Genomic DNA, 17,213 nt, shown 5'->3' on the forward strand with positions numbered 1-17,213 from the left:
GACAGCTGCTTGTGTTTCTTGTCCCGCTGGACTGCATTGTAGCGATGTTGCTGTTTTCCCAGAAATTGGCATTATCCTTTGTGTGTAATGTATTCTACTAAGAACTAAGAAAATAAGAACCACATTGTAATAAACCCAAATTATCCTTTAGGGACTTTCTCAAATTAAGGATTTCTTTCCTTACGAACTGCAAAAGATATGCACTGCCTTTAAATTAAAGAACTTCACAACATCTAATATAATGTAAAAGGTTAAAAAAAGAAAACCTAGATACTCAACCTGCCTGGTCAAAGCAGGGTCTGTGTGACGTGAGGTGATGGACACTAAAATGTGTGTGTAAGAGCTGAGCCAGATGGGGCCGGATGCCAGGCCTTTGATTACCTGCAGCCAGCCTAGAATCATGAGGTGTTCCTGTTATTAGAAGACATGGGACTCCTGCTGAGAGTGATATCAAAGGGCCCCAGTCGGTGCTGCTGCTCTGCCAGCTACCTGCTGTGTCAACACGTCTGTCACCACCGCCACGCAGGGCCAGGGATCACACACAGGGAGGAGGGTTAGATGGAGAGATGGATGGAGGGGGAGAGCAGAGGATGTGTGTGTGTGCATATGTGAGTCTGTGTTCAATCGTGGATGGATGGAAAGAGGAGGAGAGAGAGCGCAGGAAGAGGCTAGAGAGATCACTCACTGTCCTCCGAAGAGCTGCATGCCCAGCAGAGCGAAGACCACGATGAAGAGGAAGAGGAGGAAGAGCAAGCTGATGATGGACTTCATGGAATTAAGGAGGGAGACCACGAGGTTCCTCAGTGAATTCCAGTATCTGACAGGAGGCAGCAAACAGAGAAGAAATAACTTTCTTTTCCCGTTAAATGTTACTCGACAAACAGGCAGTGAAAGAACAGACAAACAGTGCTTGAAAAAAGACTGAGACACAAACAACCCAAACTGTGGAGAACAGGGAGGAACAAATGGCAGTATGAGCTGTAGGTGGCATAAAGCAAATCAATGTGTCAGGGTCTACAGCTGCCAGGTTCAGTGAATCACTGGATTACAGCTAATCTAATGACATAAAAGGATTGCCATCAAACTCTAACAGGATTGTCAATTCAGGGAGAAGAGAATTAAGAAAGCCCGGAGAGAAAGTGCAGCTCCTGAACAGTAAAACTTCTCCAAAATGTGCTGTTTTAAAAGAATAAAAACCCAGATTTTGATACAATGCGTATCAGATGAGGTGTGTACCTTTATGTAAGACACCGGCTTTTTGTCTTTCTTGCCTAACCGCCTGAATACACAGAATCAGCAACACATGAATTAATGGAGGAACATACAGTTAGAACCATGTTAATGTGTCATTCTGAGCCTCAAACGCTGTACTGTGAAGTACCGAAAGCCACAGTCGACTGATTTTATGAAAACAGAGACGTACCAATGTCTTCCGTAGCTCTAGAGGAGCGTAAAGTCTAAGTGAAAAACAACTCTAATGATGAAATCCGGGTTTCATCCACCTGGAGGGTCTGAGATGTGTGAGATTTCAAAGACCTGGGTGTTAAGCAGGCAAGGAAGGTTTAATGAAAGATGCTATTGAATTGCATTCTGGGATATGCAGGTTGTTTTTAAAGTGTACAAAGATCTAAAAGTCAGGACTACGGTTACCATAATGCCTTTGGAGATGTAAACAGAGGTGTAATGTTTCCTTGGCTGACAACAAATGAAAGCAAGCTTTTCCCTGATGCAGCCTAATGGACTCCCTGCCTGTGGTCTCTCTCGTGTGCTTTGAATTGAACTCACTTGGTGACTTTGAATATCCTGAGCAGTCGCAGGGCTCTCAACACACTGATACCAAACGATGCTCCTGGTTTAATCATGTCCCAGATCACCTCACAAATACTGCCCACAATCACCTGGAGAGCAGAGGATGGAGGTTATCAACTGCTGTATGTGTTTTAATAAGCTGAACGAGAGGCTGATGGTCAGCCACACAAACCGAACTGGCACCGCCACAGCTGATAGCAACTTACCCCAAAGTCAAAGCAGTTAAAGGAGGAGTGGAAATAATTCCTCGCTCCGAGGCCGTACATCTTCAAGGTCATCTCAGTTAGGAACAAACCCAGGAACACAAACTCTGTTGTGTCTGTATAACAAAACCAAGAGAAACTAGTTTTACAGGCCATCAATTGGTGTGTGGGAGTACGACTGTGTGTCTGCATGTGTGACTTACAGAGGGCCCTGGTCAGCCAGTCGGGCTGGTCGTAGTGGACGATGGCCACACACAGAGTGTTGAGGCCCACCAGACACAGAACGATCCAGTAGAAGCTCTGAGCTTTCACCATGCGGCGGATGAAGAACCGGATCCTCTTCTCCTTCCGCCGGAAGTAGGAGGAACTGTCCATCTTACCGCTGCTTTTCACACTGGCCCGACCAAACGGGGAGCCCGGAGGAGCTGAGGGCGATGATGAAGAGAGGTGACAGAGGAAATGAGTGAGCGTTCAGCAGTTAAATATTTGTCACTGATTCAGTCTTCACAGTGAATCAGTGTGTGTGTTTTTTTGTCCTCTTCCTGCTACTGTGATGAACAGCTTCCCTATCCTCACCCGACTCATCAAGATCATAATTCTAATATATATTATGATGGTTACGCATGTGCACACGTTGAGGAAAAACACATGGTGGTACTAGAATTAAAGATAAATTATTAACTTGCTTTTACTGAACAACTGATGCAAAAATGTCATTTTTGTGGGTGTTAATTGATCAGGGACATATATTTGAACTTCTAAAGAAGGCTGAAACTTCTGCACCTCAACCACAACCAACAGTGATCACTGTGTTCTGGGTGCACAGTAAATTCCAAGCTAGTGCCAGGACAGTTAGCATAGCTTAGCATAAAGGAAGCAGAAAGAAACAGCTACAATATCGATTCCAAAAAAGTTGGAATGCTTTGTAAGTGTTTCTGAGCCAATGTATTAAAGTCCTTTATCCAATCATAAACTATGCATGTCACTACTGAACCTGTTTACCTGTGGAATGTTCCAAACAGGTGTTTTGGAGCATTCCACAACTTCCCTTCCCTTGAGAACGTTACATATATTGCTTTTGTATCCTTTTCAATTGAGTATATGTCAAAACAAGCAAATGATCACCTTCTGTTTTATCCATGTTTTACACAGTGTGCCAACTTGTTGGAATTGAGGTTGTAGTTCCAGCATGTAGTTCCTTCAAACCACAAAATTTGATTTATTTTGTCCACCAATAATGTCATCCAAACTACAGTGACATGTGGTCAGGGGAGGCAGTACCTCACCTGTTAAAATATAATTAAGAAAAAACTTGTGGTTTATAAATTCATTAAGAGGAGGAAATTCAGTTCATGGCTGTTCTATAAATTTGTTTTCTGTATGATTTCAACGTTTCTATGGTCAAAATCGCTAAATTTACGCATTTCCTGTTCAAACACGTGGGAGAAGGGCGAGTTGAGGCAGCGATGAGCTGTGCCTCACTTCTGACTGACGCAGGCACTTGCTGTCTCATTATATTGGCCATAAATGCGCAGTGAAAATGCTCCGGGTGAGGCAGACAGTACCATGCCACACTGATAGGTGGCAGTGCTGAGCTCCACTGGCACAACGCACGTCGCTGCGTGCTCTCCTACTCAGAGGGCGATAGTGAGTGTTCAATTTTAATAAAAAAAATAAGAGAAATCAGCCAAAAAAAAACCCCAAGAAACATTTAAATTTTAAAAAATCATATTTGACCTTATATTAAATATTCTTTGTTAAACAGTGTGGAATTGAATAAAGCATAAAGAGTCAGTGCATCACCAGTCATGAACCTCACCGCACGTCACTGTTGTAGAATGTGTCATACTGTGTAGTTCCCTTTCAGTTAATACTGGAGAGCTGTCCACATTTCACATTTAGGCTGCCCCATATTGGTGTGTTGGAACTTTGTGCTTCAGTGAAATGAACAGTTTCATCTCGCCTCCACCTGCTCACGCTGCATTCCCTCTAACAATGATGTATCTATGCTGCTCTGGGCTCGCTTTCTGCCAGGCTTTGCAGGACTGCTCTTGTACCTCTGGTTATCAAAACTGCAAAGCTTGTTGGCAGCATCCACAAGTTCGTGCTGCAGTTGCGCTACTACCAAGTTGCAGGATATTAGAGCTCAGGGATCTCAATGTTTTTATGTGGAAGTGTGACAGTGTGGTTGGGATCCATTCCACTTCGCATTTGCAAACAAGTGCTGAGAATCATTTGAGGCCAAGACTTCAAGTGATAAGTGACAAAACTGACCCAAAGGACAGTTATAAAAGCCTAAAATCACCTGAACCCTCCTTGAATTTTTTCTTGCAGCTACTCATTAAAAACTATGCACCTAATACATTTGTGCTGCAGGCATCCCGCGTGAAACAAGTAAGAGGAGAGTGCAGTGCATCTAGTCCCTGGGCGCTTAATTTTATGGAAAACAGTCATGAGATGAGATAAAAAGCAGTGAAGGTAACAAAATGATTTCAATTACCATGCTTATGCTCATTTCCAACCCACAGACAAGCAATTATTGTACATGTTGTCTTTGCAGGGACCATGAAGACCATTAATATTTAAAAGTCTAATGCTAATGTGCTTCAGGTGATTCTCTTGCTATTTTAATTTAACAGTCTAATTAGAAAAGTTAATTATAAGTCTTTTCCCTCGAGACAGAGCTTCAGGTCTCCAGATCAAGATGGTGCCATCATGTGCATTGTTAAGTTTGTGTGCAGTATCTCACAACATGTTCTATAGTGCTGAGATGACATGGCAGACTAATCTGATAAATGAAGAGCAGAGTCAGAGGGCACGGTTATGTTCATTGCAGAAGACAGGCTTTTATGGTGGCTTTTATTGTAAAGGTCGACTGTGAGCGGACAGCATGTGAAGGTCAGAGGTGATCCGCTGCTGGCTGCAGATAAAAAGATGTGAGACTTACCAACAGAGGAGATGTCTGCAAAAGGGTCCTCCCCCTCCTCGGCACTGATCAGGTCGCTTTTACCTTTCTTGGCTTTGCCTCGTTTCAGGACTGACAAGAGAAAAGCACACACGAAGGGCAAAATAATCAGATATGATTCTCAAAAAAAAGTGTATAGGAATACTGTAGAAGAATGGAGCCATTCTGTTGTGGAAAACTTCTTTATTACAAGTCTGTGAAAGAGAAGTCAGTTCTAGCCAGAAAAACAAGCGTTTTCAAACTGCATATCAATGGAACTCTCACCGCATAACATGTGTGCATGTGTGTGTGTGCAGGCAAGTGGAGGGTTGAGCTAATTGGAAGCTATGAATAGCAGTCATCAATCATGTTCTTCATCTGGATATTTTCTGCCTTCCCGCTTGAAACCAGCCTTGGAATGAAAAACTGCCAGCACGACATAAATATGATGGTCATGTGACCGGCTCCAGAGCGGTGGGCTCATTCTCAAGATCAACAACCCTGTATCTCTGCTCCAAAAGGCTGCTGGGAGGCAGAATCAGGCAGCGAAACGAATGCGGCTCAGAGACAGAGTGACACTTAAATGACCTCTTTCTTATCAAATCACTTTGGTCTGTAATTGACAGCTAAAAAAGATGTCTTTTCTTATGACAAGTGAAACAATCAGCCTGCGCGGCTAGAATATCTCGACTTGTTTCCAATTTAAACCATGTTTCAAGAATGTTCCAGACTTCTGAGAATAAGGCAGCTCTCTGCCATCTGATCAAAACATTGTCCCAGGGTTCAATCATTTTAAGATGATTAAACTTTCAAATAAACAACAAAAATGATTTGAGAAGAAGGAGATTTTTGCAGTGAAGTCCACGAATTTGACAGAAAGTAAATCTAATTTATTTTTACTCCACCCCTTAGATGAGGTGGTAACAAGTTTTTTTTTTTTTTTTTGCCTCAAACATATTTAAAGTACACTGAAAAACTGCCTAAAGTTCACCCATCCTTTCCCTAAATGACACATCCAGCCTAACAGATAATTTCTTATCTCCAACGACTAGGTAAGCGTTGGATAAATTGTTTTCCATAAAGAATTTCAAATTGCTTCGACTGAGCTGTGATTGGCACTTTGCTCCACCTCTCATCCCGGACGTTCATCTGACGAAGACCAACTCTATATTTTCTGCTTGAACAACATTAGAGTGGTTTTTCTATAACTGTGGAGTCAGACGTCTTAATCCCTGATATGTAACTAATGGAGAAAATAAGGCAGCTGAGTGCTGTCACTTTCCTGGAATCATCAGCAGGGATGTGTTTCCAGCGTGAGCCCATTTACTAGCAGATGCATGTGTGTGTGTGTGTGTGTGTGTGTGTGTGTGTGTGTGTGTGTTGGGAAGTGTGGTATAGTGAATTTACTTGGACAAATTCAATCAGACTAAAGCTGTAAAGCCCACTAATTAACCCATGCCTTCACACCAGACCTAACAGACTGACATCATGGTCGAGAGAGGGAGAGGGAGGCAGTGTGAGAGAGCGCTGAATAACAGTGAGTACAGGAGTACAAGAGTACAGAGTGGAAACCATGATCACCGCTCAATAACTTGATCATAAGTGCTGATTATTAACATTCATTAAGATCTGACTGCTCTTATATATGACTGGCTGCCATGGCTTCATGTTGTCGGGCTAATGTCAAACTGAGGAATCGCCTCACTCATATACTTTATATATTATACTGCAATGTTAACTTAAAAATAGCTTGTCAAAACTGAAATCGGGACATATATAAATATCAAATCAAAGTTTCACATGCTGAATCTCATTATATGTCTAGAAGGCAAAGATCTGGAGTTGCACAGTTGAGAGGTTGGCAGTTTCCAAACAGAAAATGAGTTGTGTGAGCTGTGTGATTGTGTGGAGTGGAGTGCGTTTTTGTTTTGTACTATATATATTGTGATTGTCGATGTTCTATGAAATGGCTCAACAGATCCCTGAAACATTTAGTTGATTTAGATTTAGATTCAGAGTAAGCCTGCACTTGTGTTGGTTTCAACGTAAGCTCCAGAGTACTTTCAAGCCAGTTTTAATGAAATAAAAATCTTGTTTTGTGTCAAATCAACACTCACATCAATCTGACAGACCAATATTTTGAATTCTGTAGAGCTGGAAAACACAAGAACACAGCATTTCCATCTAGAGCTCAAACTATCCAATTACATACAGTATGTACACACAGATTGAGCCTTTCGGGAACGCCTGCATTGTACAATATGATGAGATTCAGAAATGCTGAATCAGCACTCCACAGGCAAACCAGAGACAGATCACATTCATGATGGATGATTTTGGAACGATTTATGCACGGCACATTGATTCTGTAAAAAAAAACCCATTGGATAGAAATGGTGAATCGTACCTCTCTGTGCCTGGTTTACCATTGTCCTCCTGTGGTGATGGACCATGGTAAAGCAGGCAACAGACACTCAGCCCTGTTTTCACCTGGAAGGTTTTGTTTCCTCTTGTACCACGCACCATCCAGCGGGGACTTCTCCTCTGCAATCTCATCCTCCTCCTCCAGCAACACCTCCTCTGCAGCGGGAGAGAGAAAGGAGAGGGGGACTTTCTATCAGTTTCTCATGTTTTTCTCACACAACAAACACATGCCAGCTCTCACACTGTTTCAGAGATGAGTCGAACCTGCTTTGCAGATCCACTCCAAGTATCCGGTGAGCTCTCTCTCGATCTGCTGCTGCCTCCGAAGCTTCAGGAACTCCTGTCTCTTCTCCACGCGCTCTCTCTCTTTGGCAAATTCTCTGTTGGGTCATACAGAGATATCGTTTATACACAGCAGGAATAAATGCATGTAACCTGTTATGACATTTGGCAACTTGGATTTAAAGCTGAGTTCTTTTTTCCCCCTCTTTGTCAGACACCTGCTGGGAGAGAACCTGCACATGAACATTCACCTCACAGAAACAAAGTGATTTACAGGCACTGCATCATGGAAATGGATGAAATAGTTTGAGTGTTCATCTGAAGGATTATTACCTGTGAACAGCAGGGCAGTTGCCGAGGTCAAAAGAAAATTAAAAGGCTTTTGGCAATGGTGGAGCTGAGATATTTCTGAAACGTATTAAATGTGTAGATGCGGAGGATCCATCCTGCAGTTCCCTGGCTGCCTATCAGCACACTGTGTGGAATTTTATATCAACATAGGAATTTCTATTGTCAGTAATGTTCTGGAAAGTCCAAGAACAGTTTAAGATCAAATAAACAGATTAATTACACTTAATTAAAGGAATTGTTCAACATTCGGTGGCGCAGCAGGTAGTGCGCGTGCCTCACAGCAAGAAGGTTGCCGGTTCGATCCCCGGGTCGGGCCTTTCTGTGTGAAGTTTGCATGTTCTTCCCGTGCATGCGTGGGTTCTCTCCGGGTACTCCGGCTTCCTCCCACAGACCAAAAACATGCTCATTAGGTTAATTAGTGACTCTAAATTGCCCCTAGGTGTGAGTGTGAGCGTGAATGGTTGTCTGTCTTGTGTGTTGCCCTGCGATCGGCTGGCGACCGGTCCAGGGTGTACCCCGCCTCTCGCCTGTTGACGGCTGGGATAGGCTCCAGCCCCCCCTGCAACCCCGAAAGGGATAGTCGATATAGAAAATGGATGGATGTTCAACATTTTGAGAAATTAATTTTTTTGCCAACAAAACTGGAGCCAGCAGACAATTAACGTAACTTAGCTTAAAGACTAGAAACAGAAGGAAACAGCTAGCGTAAGTTAAAGAAATCCACCTACCATCACCCTTGTTTCTTAGGTGGTACACAGACAGGATATAGGGTGTTAATTAGTGAGCATTACAGGTGCTGGTAGTTGCTGTTTTTTTTTTTTTTACCTTTGCGAAGAACCAAGCTTGCCGTTTCCCCTGCTTTCAGTCTTCATGCAAAGTTAAGCTAATAGTGTTCTGGCTGTAGCTTCTTGGTCAGTGCACAGATATTGTGTCAGTCTTCTCAGAAAGAGTCTGTGTTTTTCATTTACTTTACATGTGGAGGTTTAGTAGTTTATGACATTGATGAAAATCCAATATTATAATTATAGTGTTGCTCATTGATTTGAAACATTGCCCCTAAACACTGAAACTTAGGGATGTCAACATGAAAGCGAATGATCGTAGCAGCCTTCAATCCAAAACAGGGGTCACAGTTCAGTTTTGCTGATTTAGGACCCAATGACCAAACCTTTTTTTTTTTTTTTTCTTGAGATGATGCAAGTTGATGACATGTCTCCACTTGCATTGTTTCATTTATCACGCAATCTGACCTGTTTCAAAGCTGATGCTGAACTGTCTGACACTGCAGCAGACATATTCCATCTCACAGTGTGTGACATGCAACGTACCTGCTATGAAGATTGCTGTTATCACACAGGGTATAGAGGCCGTATGTTTTTATGACAAGCAGAAAGATTCGATTGTGGTGGACAGTAACTTTACAAGCATGGGACAAAAAAGGAAACCACCTTCCAATCCTTATCCTGGGATACAGTTTTGAAAGGGAGAATATGGAAAAGGGCAGGGAGGCTCCTTCAGCCGTGGGTTTCCTGAGACTTCCACACAAAAAACCACACACACGCTTGCTTTCATCCAGATTATGGTGAGACAAGGGGCTGTGAGTCACGGCAGGTGAGAAGAGGCTCTTTGCGACCACGGACACAATGAGACGAACGGACGTCGGGACCAGGAGCACAGAGGAGCTGGATGATTAAAGCCACAGCGAGAGGCCTTTTCATGACCCGCGAGGATGACAGGGACAGATGATGAGAGACAGGGAGTAAAAAGGAGAAGCGCTAGATGATGAGGAGAGGAGGTGAATAATTGGTTGATTTACTCAATTCACCCTTAACTGAGTCTCCCCATCGCAAGCAGATACTGTCTTGAAGCTGTGTGCAGGACATAGGCTGAGTTTGAATAATGCAGTATGGTCACAGAGATTTTGGTTCCTCAAGACATCCTGTCCTCGATTTAATTTCTGAGTTGTGTGAACATTGCTGATCCTTCAGCGCTGCTTGTTGCTGTCCACTTTTGCAGATTTTCACAGAAAATTATCAGCGTTTTCAAAATGAAATGAGAAGTTCTCCTTTTAATTAGGATATAATGTTCCCATTTATCCCAATTAATCCCAATTTATAAATCCTGTTTACCCAGATTTTGCATTATTGCTTTTTCTTAGTCCATGATTTTCCTTTTTTGAAAACAAATAAATAAATAATAATGAATGCTGAGCCATAATCAGCATTAGCATTAAACATAATTTGACCCCAGTTGGAGCAGACCTGGAATCTGTGCATCTACGTTATGAGATGACTTACCCTGAGAGGACACCCAGCACTAGGTTGAGCATGAAGAAGGAGCCGATGATGATGAGAGGGATGAAGTAGAGCCAGTTCCAGGTGTTTCCTGCTACATCATTGGTCTGGACACACAAACAACACAGACATAAGTGAGAGGATAGTTTCTGCTTTTCTTAGAATTTAAAAGCAAGTCATTACATTACATAAAGGCATTCTGATTACCATTACACACATTCCACCTATGGAGGATTCATTTGTCAGTCATGGGTAGAATACACGGGTAGGACTTAAGTGGGAAAACCAAACTGCAAAAGGGCACCAGCCGAAATGAACTCCTGGATTGTCAGGTAGATTCATTTCATTGAATTAACGTGTTTAAATATGTTAAGTTATGCTTCATTGATCTATAATCTGTATGTGTCGTTTAAGTCATTCTAGTAAGGAACGGACAATGTCCCAAATTAAAAGTTATTTTGTTTGTTTGTGTACTTTGAACCAGCTTGAGCTGACAGTGGATGGATGACAGTGGATGGATGACAGTGGATGGATGTGCTTCTCATCCACAGCTGTGAATGAGAATGTATTTCTTGAAAAAACTTGGCTGACTGTCAAAAACTTTTGCCAACTTGCCTCATTAGAAAAATAGTGACAACTTGAAAAAAAGCAATTAAAAAACTCTGCCCGTCGTCTCTGTGAACTTCGTACTAAACACCCTCCCCCAACAAAAGTCCGGCTAACAAAAAGCCCACTCTGCTATCGTGACCAGACAACTGCTTAATTCAACAAGAGTTACGGCATCTGCTTAAATTGGCCACAAATAGGCGTGACAATTCAGACTGACTATGACCTGTCATGGCTGGAGGTTGGTTAAATGACTTACACTTTCACATACAGTACAGCATGCAAACACACACACACACACACACACACACACACACACACACACACACACACACACACACACACACACACCTCATCACTGAGCCATGTCATTTGATCTATGCTGATTCATTGACTGTGAGCTAGTACACTGCAAAAAATACAGAGATTCAAACAAAGTTTATTATTTAAGCCCCTTGAATGTTCCAGCTGTATGTGATTGTTGAGCGCGTCATTCAAACACCATGCTGCCTCCACGGACTCTTCTGTTCTGAGAGGACTTTTCCACCAGATTTTAGGACGTGGTTGTAGGAATTTGCTCCCATTCTGCTACAAGAGCATCAGTGAGCTCAGAGACGGTGTTCCAGTTCATCCTGCAGGTGTTGGATGGGGTCGGGGTCAGGGTCAGGGCTCTGCGCAGACCAATCAAGCTCTTCCACAACAAATTAGAGAAATATTTTTTTTAATGGGGCATAGGCATATTTTTATGAGAAAGGAAAAGCTCTTCAACAGATTGTACAATTAAATATCATTGTATGCTGTAGAGTAAATATTTACATTTGGCCATTTTGTATATATGGCATATGTGTATTTCCCCCTTTTGAAATGAATGTATTTAAGGATTTTACTGCCACTGATATCCTCAAAGCCTTTTCACAGTCAGTGTAAATAATCCAATTAATGACAGCTGAATTCTATTTAGCTGCTTCAGTTTCAGGGCCCTGGTATTTCTCATGCCAGCTCACTGTCACACTGACTACATTCACATGCACAATACTGTTTCACTATTATTCCAAATATGACAATATTCTGGTCAGGTAGACCCCCGAATGAAAGAGGAAGGCTGTGTTTGTTAATTGTATACACGACTGCATGTAAACAGGAATATTTGTGCAATGTTAATTTTCAGTAGCCATGTAGATAGCATAAGGAAAATGGCCTTTTTCAGAATGAGGGCAAAAAAACTGAATATTTTGGGCATTTAACTGTATGATATGGACAAAATTGTAGAATAAACCATTTCATTTTGGCTGGCTGGTGAACATGACTCCCAGTGAGTGAAAATGTTGCTCTGTTTAAGTCAGAGGGGCAACTTTTTGCTAACATGTTAGCCCTGTCAGTCTTATGGGGTGACAATGTGTCTGATGCTGTGTTTACAGCTTGTTCCTCTGGTCCAAGTGGTCTTCTGTACTTCTGTACCAAGCTGCAGCAGGACCGATATTCCTGCTTGTTTCCCCCCGAGGGGTTCTGGGAGTCATCACCCTCCATGTCTGAGAGCACTCCCACACAGCAGCCTGTTAGCGGGGGACAGACCTGCGGACTGATGGGCTGTGTGAAGCATGGTGACATTTTGCAGACGCCAATGTCGGAGCGCTGCCACATGCTGGCTGTAATTGTGATGGGGGGTTCAGGGCGGCTGAATCAGCAGGCTTGAGATCTATATTATACACCCTAGTATGTGAGATGAACACACATACAGTAGCACACCCTCTGTCTCAGCTGTCAGAGGAGCAGCGGCCCACACACCAGGATAAATGGCAGGCAGAAGCTTCACTGTGTTGCTTTGCATCATTTCCTTCTCTGCATGTCTGACATCTCATCACTGTTTCATCATCTCATCAGTCAGTCTTCATGTCTTTCTCTGTGACTCTCCCTCTTGCTCTCCACATTCAGTAAATTCTTTTGGTATGAACGTTACGTGAACATCCTCCCATCATCTCAGTTCAATTCAACAGAGCATAAAGGAAAAGTTCAATATAATGGGAGATATGCTTATTTGCTTTCTTTTCGCAAGTAAGATGAGAAGATCTACATCAATCTAATGGAACCATGATGTTGTTAGCCTAGCTTAGCATAAATACTGGAAGCAGGTGGGGGAAGCAGCCAACCTGACTCTGTCTGATGTTAAAAAATATGTCTATCAATACCTCTAAAACTCACTATCAATCAATTTTATCTTAGGTCAAGTTTCATACTGAAACTATTTCTTGGTGGACAATCCCTGACTGCAGTGATTGTGCAGGACCCCCTGAACTTTTTCCATCACAGTGAGGTTTGCTTTCCTGTTTGACCTCTTTGGCTCAGTCCCATTTCTCTCATCAGTGTCATTTCCAGGTGTTTACAGAGAGAAAGTTTTGAGAAAATAGATAAATAAATGTATGCTACCTGTGCAGGTCCAGCAAGTTAGTGAACAATTAGCTATTAGCACTGCAGAGTCAGATCTTTCCCTCAGGAGTTGGTGGAGATCAAAACAGAGCTAATGGGAGAGTAGATATTGGACTTGATTCATAAGGAAGTCTGAAACACAACTTCTAAAGAATCTCAATGTCACTCCATGTCAGCTGACTCTGTAAATAGGCAACTGTTTGCTCATACATTTGCCATATTCATTTTATAAAGCGGCAGTAAGCTAATGTTAATTTAGCTTGTTGAAATGCCTCCAAGTGGTTTAAAAAAAAGAAAAAAAAATATGTGTAATCTTATAAATAAGGTTTAGCTGAGTCTGTATCCGTGCTCAGACTTAGGGAACATCACCTCTGTTTGCAGTGGCAACAGATATCAAACTACTCTCTCTGGGGAACCCAGGATGCCTGGTGTGGAGGAGAAAATGAAGTGGAAATGCACTCTGTTGCATCAGCTTTCAGTCCCAGAGTCAGCTGGTGAGGAGGAGAGACTTTTCTCTCCTGTTGACACAGCCTTAATTCTTCAGCTAACTGCTCCGGCAGACAAGCTGAGTTCAGTTCAGTTTATGCAAATGGTTTTCAGGTTCAGGAAGCCAAAGAGCTGCTGGTTTTCTCCCATTTAAATAAGCTAATCGCACGTGAGCACATACAATCTGACTTTGGACTACTCATGAACATATTAGGTGTATAAAAAAATATTTTTTGCAGCAGTAACACTATATTGTAATCTGCAGCTTTTCTTGATTTTCTCCACATTTTTCTCTTAAACTTGCATCAGGCATGACAATTCGATCGTTTACATTCCTGATCCTGAACATCCCTGACTTTCCCCTCCAGGACAGTCATATGAAAAAAGTTGTGTGCAGCGTAATCCAGCTGTGAAATATAGGAAAGAAAAGAGAAAAAAAGACAAGAAAAGAAAAGAAAACCTGTACAACAGCCCCTGGGCACATGGAAGGACATCTATCACTTCAACTTATCATATGTCACTTCTGGGCGGAGGGTGTGATCCAGTATTCTATATTACAAACAGCCTCTGGTTCTGTCAGGCAAACACATCTGTGGCTTCATCTACATTTACTTCATATATTTAGGCAAACATGTGTGTGTGTGTGTGTGTGTGTGTGTGTGTGTGTGTGTGTGTTACTTTATCATCTATGTCAAAGACAATATATAATAATGGCCCTCTCCTACTATTTGTGCATAACACACAGTACATTCCACCAAAACGTAGTCTCGGAGGCCGTTTTTCATTCTGTATTTCACAGATTTTTGTATATAAGGATCACCAAACCCTAAATTGTTCCAACAGACTATCCCACAAGCTGCTTTGGTCTTGAGAATCTGCCCATTTCTCTGTAAAATAGCATATTGTATACAGGATGTATGTGCCATTTAAACATGAGGGCTGATGAGCTCACCCCACCTTTAAGTGCACTGAGTATGGAGCCATGCAATGAGATTAAACCACACTGTGTGCACAGCAGGAGAGCAAATACAGGGCATATGGCAATCAAGGCCACTGGCTATACTAATGTAGTTCATTACAAAACTGCTGATGCACTGTGTTGCCTTGAGCAAGGTACTTCTAATGACCCCATATGTCGTTTAAGTATAGTGTCATGAGTAAAATGTAGTTCTGAGAATAATGAGCAAAAGGGCTTTCTATTCAGTTACACTGAAACGGATAAAGGCAATCCCGCAAAATTATCGCTAATCAAAGATAATTATAGTATTTAAAAACGTGTTAAACAAAAAAAATCCCATTATGAAGGTTGCACATTTATCAAATTTTTTATTGTATCAACATGTCTTAATAAGTCTTAAATGTTGTCTGGGATTATCAGAAATCTGAACTTTGCTTCTTACTTCTGGTTGATGTCAACCTCTCTTTCTTTAATTATGATGATGGTTCACTTCAGCCATGCAGCTACTGGCTAGCTTGGTTTAAGTATTAGCAATCCTATTTCTCTGTGGAAATGGACATAAGAAAGTTGATTACCAACAAGAAAGGCTCACCTAATGAGGGAGCAGGTGCAGCCACACTACAACAATAAGCAACCACTGGCAGGTTTCTAAACCCCAGTGATGTGAGGGGAACTAGCGATGATGCTACCACTAACCTAGCAACCTCAGCAGGAACAAGTGCAGCCACCTCCATGAAAGGCGATGCTGTTTCCCTCACAGACAGCTTAAGGCTTGTGCATTCTTGGATTTAACATTTACCAATAAAAGGCTGTAAAGAATGTGTTGACCAAGCACTGACGAAGCATGTCACAATGCTAGAAAGATCATTTCTCTCAACTTGCTGTCGAGAAGGACCTGACCAAGAAATAAAAGACAGGGTGGTAAGAAAGTTTACTGAGGATTTTCCTTTCATCTGGGAACGTTGGCTGCGGGTTTATTGGGCTCATCTTGAGCCACTGTAAGTGTAGTAAGTAAGCCACAATCCCATTGCTTGTATCATTTTTGTGTTAGTTGTTTTCCCGCTCTAAAACATGTCTTTTTTAGTGTATGTTTTCCAATATCGAAGTATAGCCCAGACATGTGAGAGTAGAGTAAAATGTCCCCCGAGCTGCAAGCTGCCACAGTCTTGCTTCTTTGATGTGTAACTTAGTGCTGTCTATGGTGCTGATGCGACTGTCATGACGTTCCTGTTTTACCGACTTTGTTTTGCACTAATAACTGACTCAGGCCTTAGACTGAATTCAAGTCTAATAGAGGGGTGAGACTGCATGACTTCAGCATACTTTGCCATTCTTATAAACAATACGCTGCACTATCAGGTCCCAATTAATTCATTCGCACTGAACCAAACAGTCCGTGTTGAAATGGATTCAGACGAGTCAGACTCTGAGGAAACCATATTCATTTAATTCAGGTGCTGCTGTTACTCACTTCACCTGCTACAGGTGGTAATATTGGTGGTAAGATATATTAACTATGACATGTCCATATCATGTCTGTAATTTGGCATTTAGTGGACAATCTATTCAAGTGGAAATGTATGAGCTTCATGCTGTTGAAATCTGTAATTTTTGAGATATTCTATTGTACAGAACCTAAAACCAGAACCTCCATGCTGAAGGTAAAATGATGACACCCCCCAGAAAAGCTGCCTCCTTCATTCTGATGACATCTAACAACAAACTTTAGGTGATGACTTACATCCAACTTAGTTTGATGTTTCCATATGAGTTCACTTGATATCGTTATTCCACCTCTGTTATTCCCGTGAGTCATCACTGGCTGACTGCTCTGAATGATCAGTGAGGAAAAAGCAAAAGCTGCTGCATAATTTGGAGTCATGCATCATGCGGTTGTGCTGTGACAGTGTACTCCCACTCTCAGCTTACAGTGCTGCCACCACACGCACATGCACACACTTTCTCTGATGGCAAGGAAAGCCTGCTGAGATGAAGACAGGCACTCAGAATCGATTCTGCAGCTCCTTACAGTCCTGAATCATTCACAACAAGCAGCGGTGAATGTGCTCAACAGCTCTGGTGGCACACAGAGCAAAAGGTCCTCTGAGAGCTGCTTGGAGAAGAAGAATATATCCAAACACTTTTCTGGTTAAACTGACTTTGAGCATCTCATCATCCCTCTTAAAATCTCCCATTTTCCTCTGTTGACGGTAAATTAATTTGCTGCAGGCTAATTTAAGTGACATTTAATCAGGCAGTTTGACTTCAAAAGGCTGATCAATGTGGACACGAAGTTCCTTTCACATCAAAGTACCCAAAGAGCCTCACAGGCTAAAGTCTGGAATCCAGACCAGCACATTTTAAGGTCTTTCACCTCATTAGTAGCAGCTGTACATCCCAAATAGCACCTTGAAAAAATTCACAAATTCCAC

At 42.1% G+C, this 17,213-nt stretch overlaps 1 protein-coding gene across 3 annotated transcripts in view; it reads right to left on the reverse strand.

The window, feature by feature from the left end:
* cacna1bb (calcium channel, voltage-dependent, N type, alpha 1B subunit, b) overlaps nucleotides 1–17,213 on the reverse strand; it is a 162,105-nt gene that overhangs the window by 69,212 nt on the left and 75,680 nt on the right. For all 3 annotated transcript variants that reach the window (XM_070989614.1, XM_070989612.1, XM_070989613.1), the window contains exons 9-16: nucleotides 10,311–10,414; nucleotides 7,645–7,760; nucleotides 7,447–7,536; nucleotides 4,960–5,049; nucleotides 2,216–2,437; nucleotides 2,016–2,128; nucleotides 1,786–1,898; nucleotides 686–817 (exon numbers count right to left, since the gene is read on the reverse strand). In XM_070989614.1, coding sequence (XP_070845715.1) covers nucleotides 686–817; nucleotides 1,786–1,898; nucleotides 2,016–2,128; nucleotides 2,216–2,437; nucleotides 4,960–5,049; nucleotides 7,447–7,536; nucleotides 7,645–7,760; nucleotides 10,311–10,414 — 980 coding nt within the window. The remainder of the gene's footprint in view (nucleotides 1–685; nucleotides 818–1,785; nucleotides 1,899–2,015; nucleotides 2,129–2,215; nucleotides 2,438–4,959; nucleotides 5,050–7,446; nucleotides 7,537–7,644; nucleotides 7,761–10,310; nucleotides 10,415–17,213) is intronic.

Source organism: Chaetodon trifascialis, chromosome 20, assembly GCF_039877785.1.
Source record: "Chaetodon trifascialis isolate fChaTrf1 chromosome 20, fChaTrf1.hap1, whole genome shotgun sequence".
NCBI classification, from domain to species: domain Eukaryota; kingdom Metazoa; phylum Chordata; class Actinopteri; order Chaetodontiformes; family Chaetodontidae; genus Chaetodon; species Chaetodon trifascialis.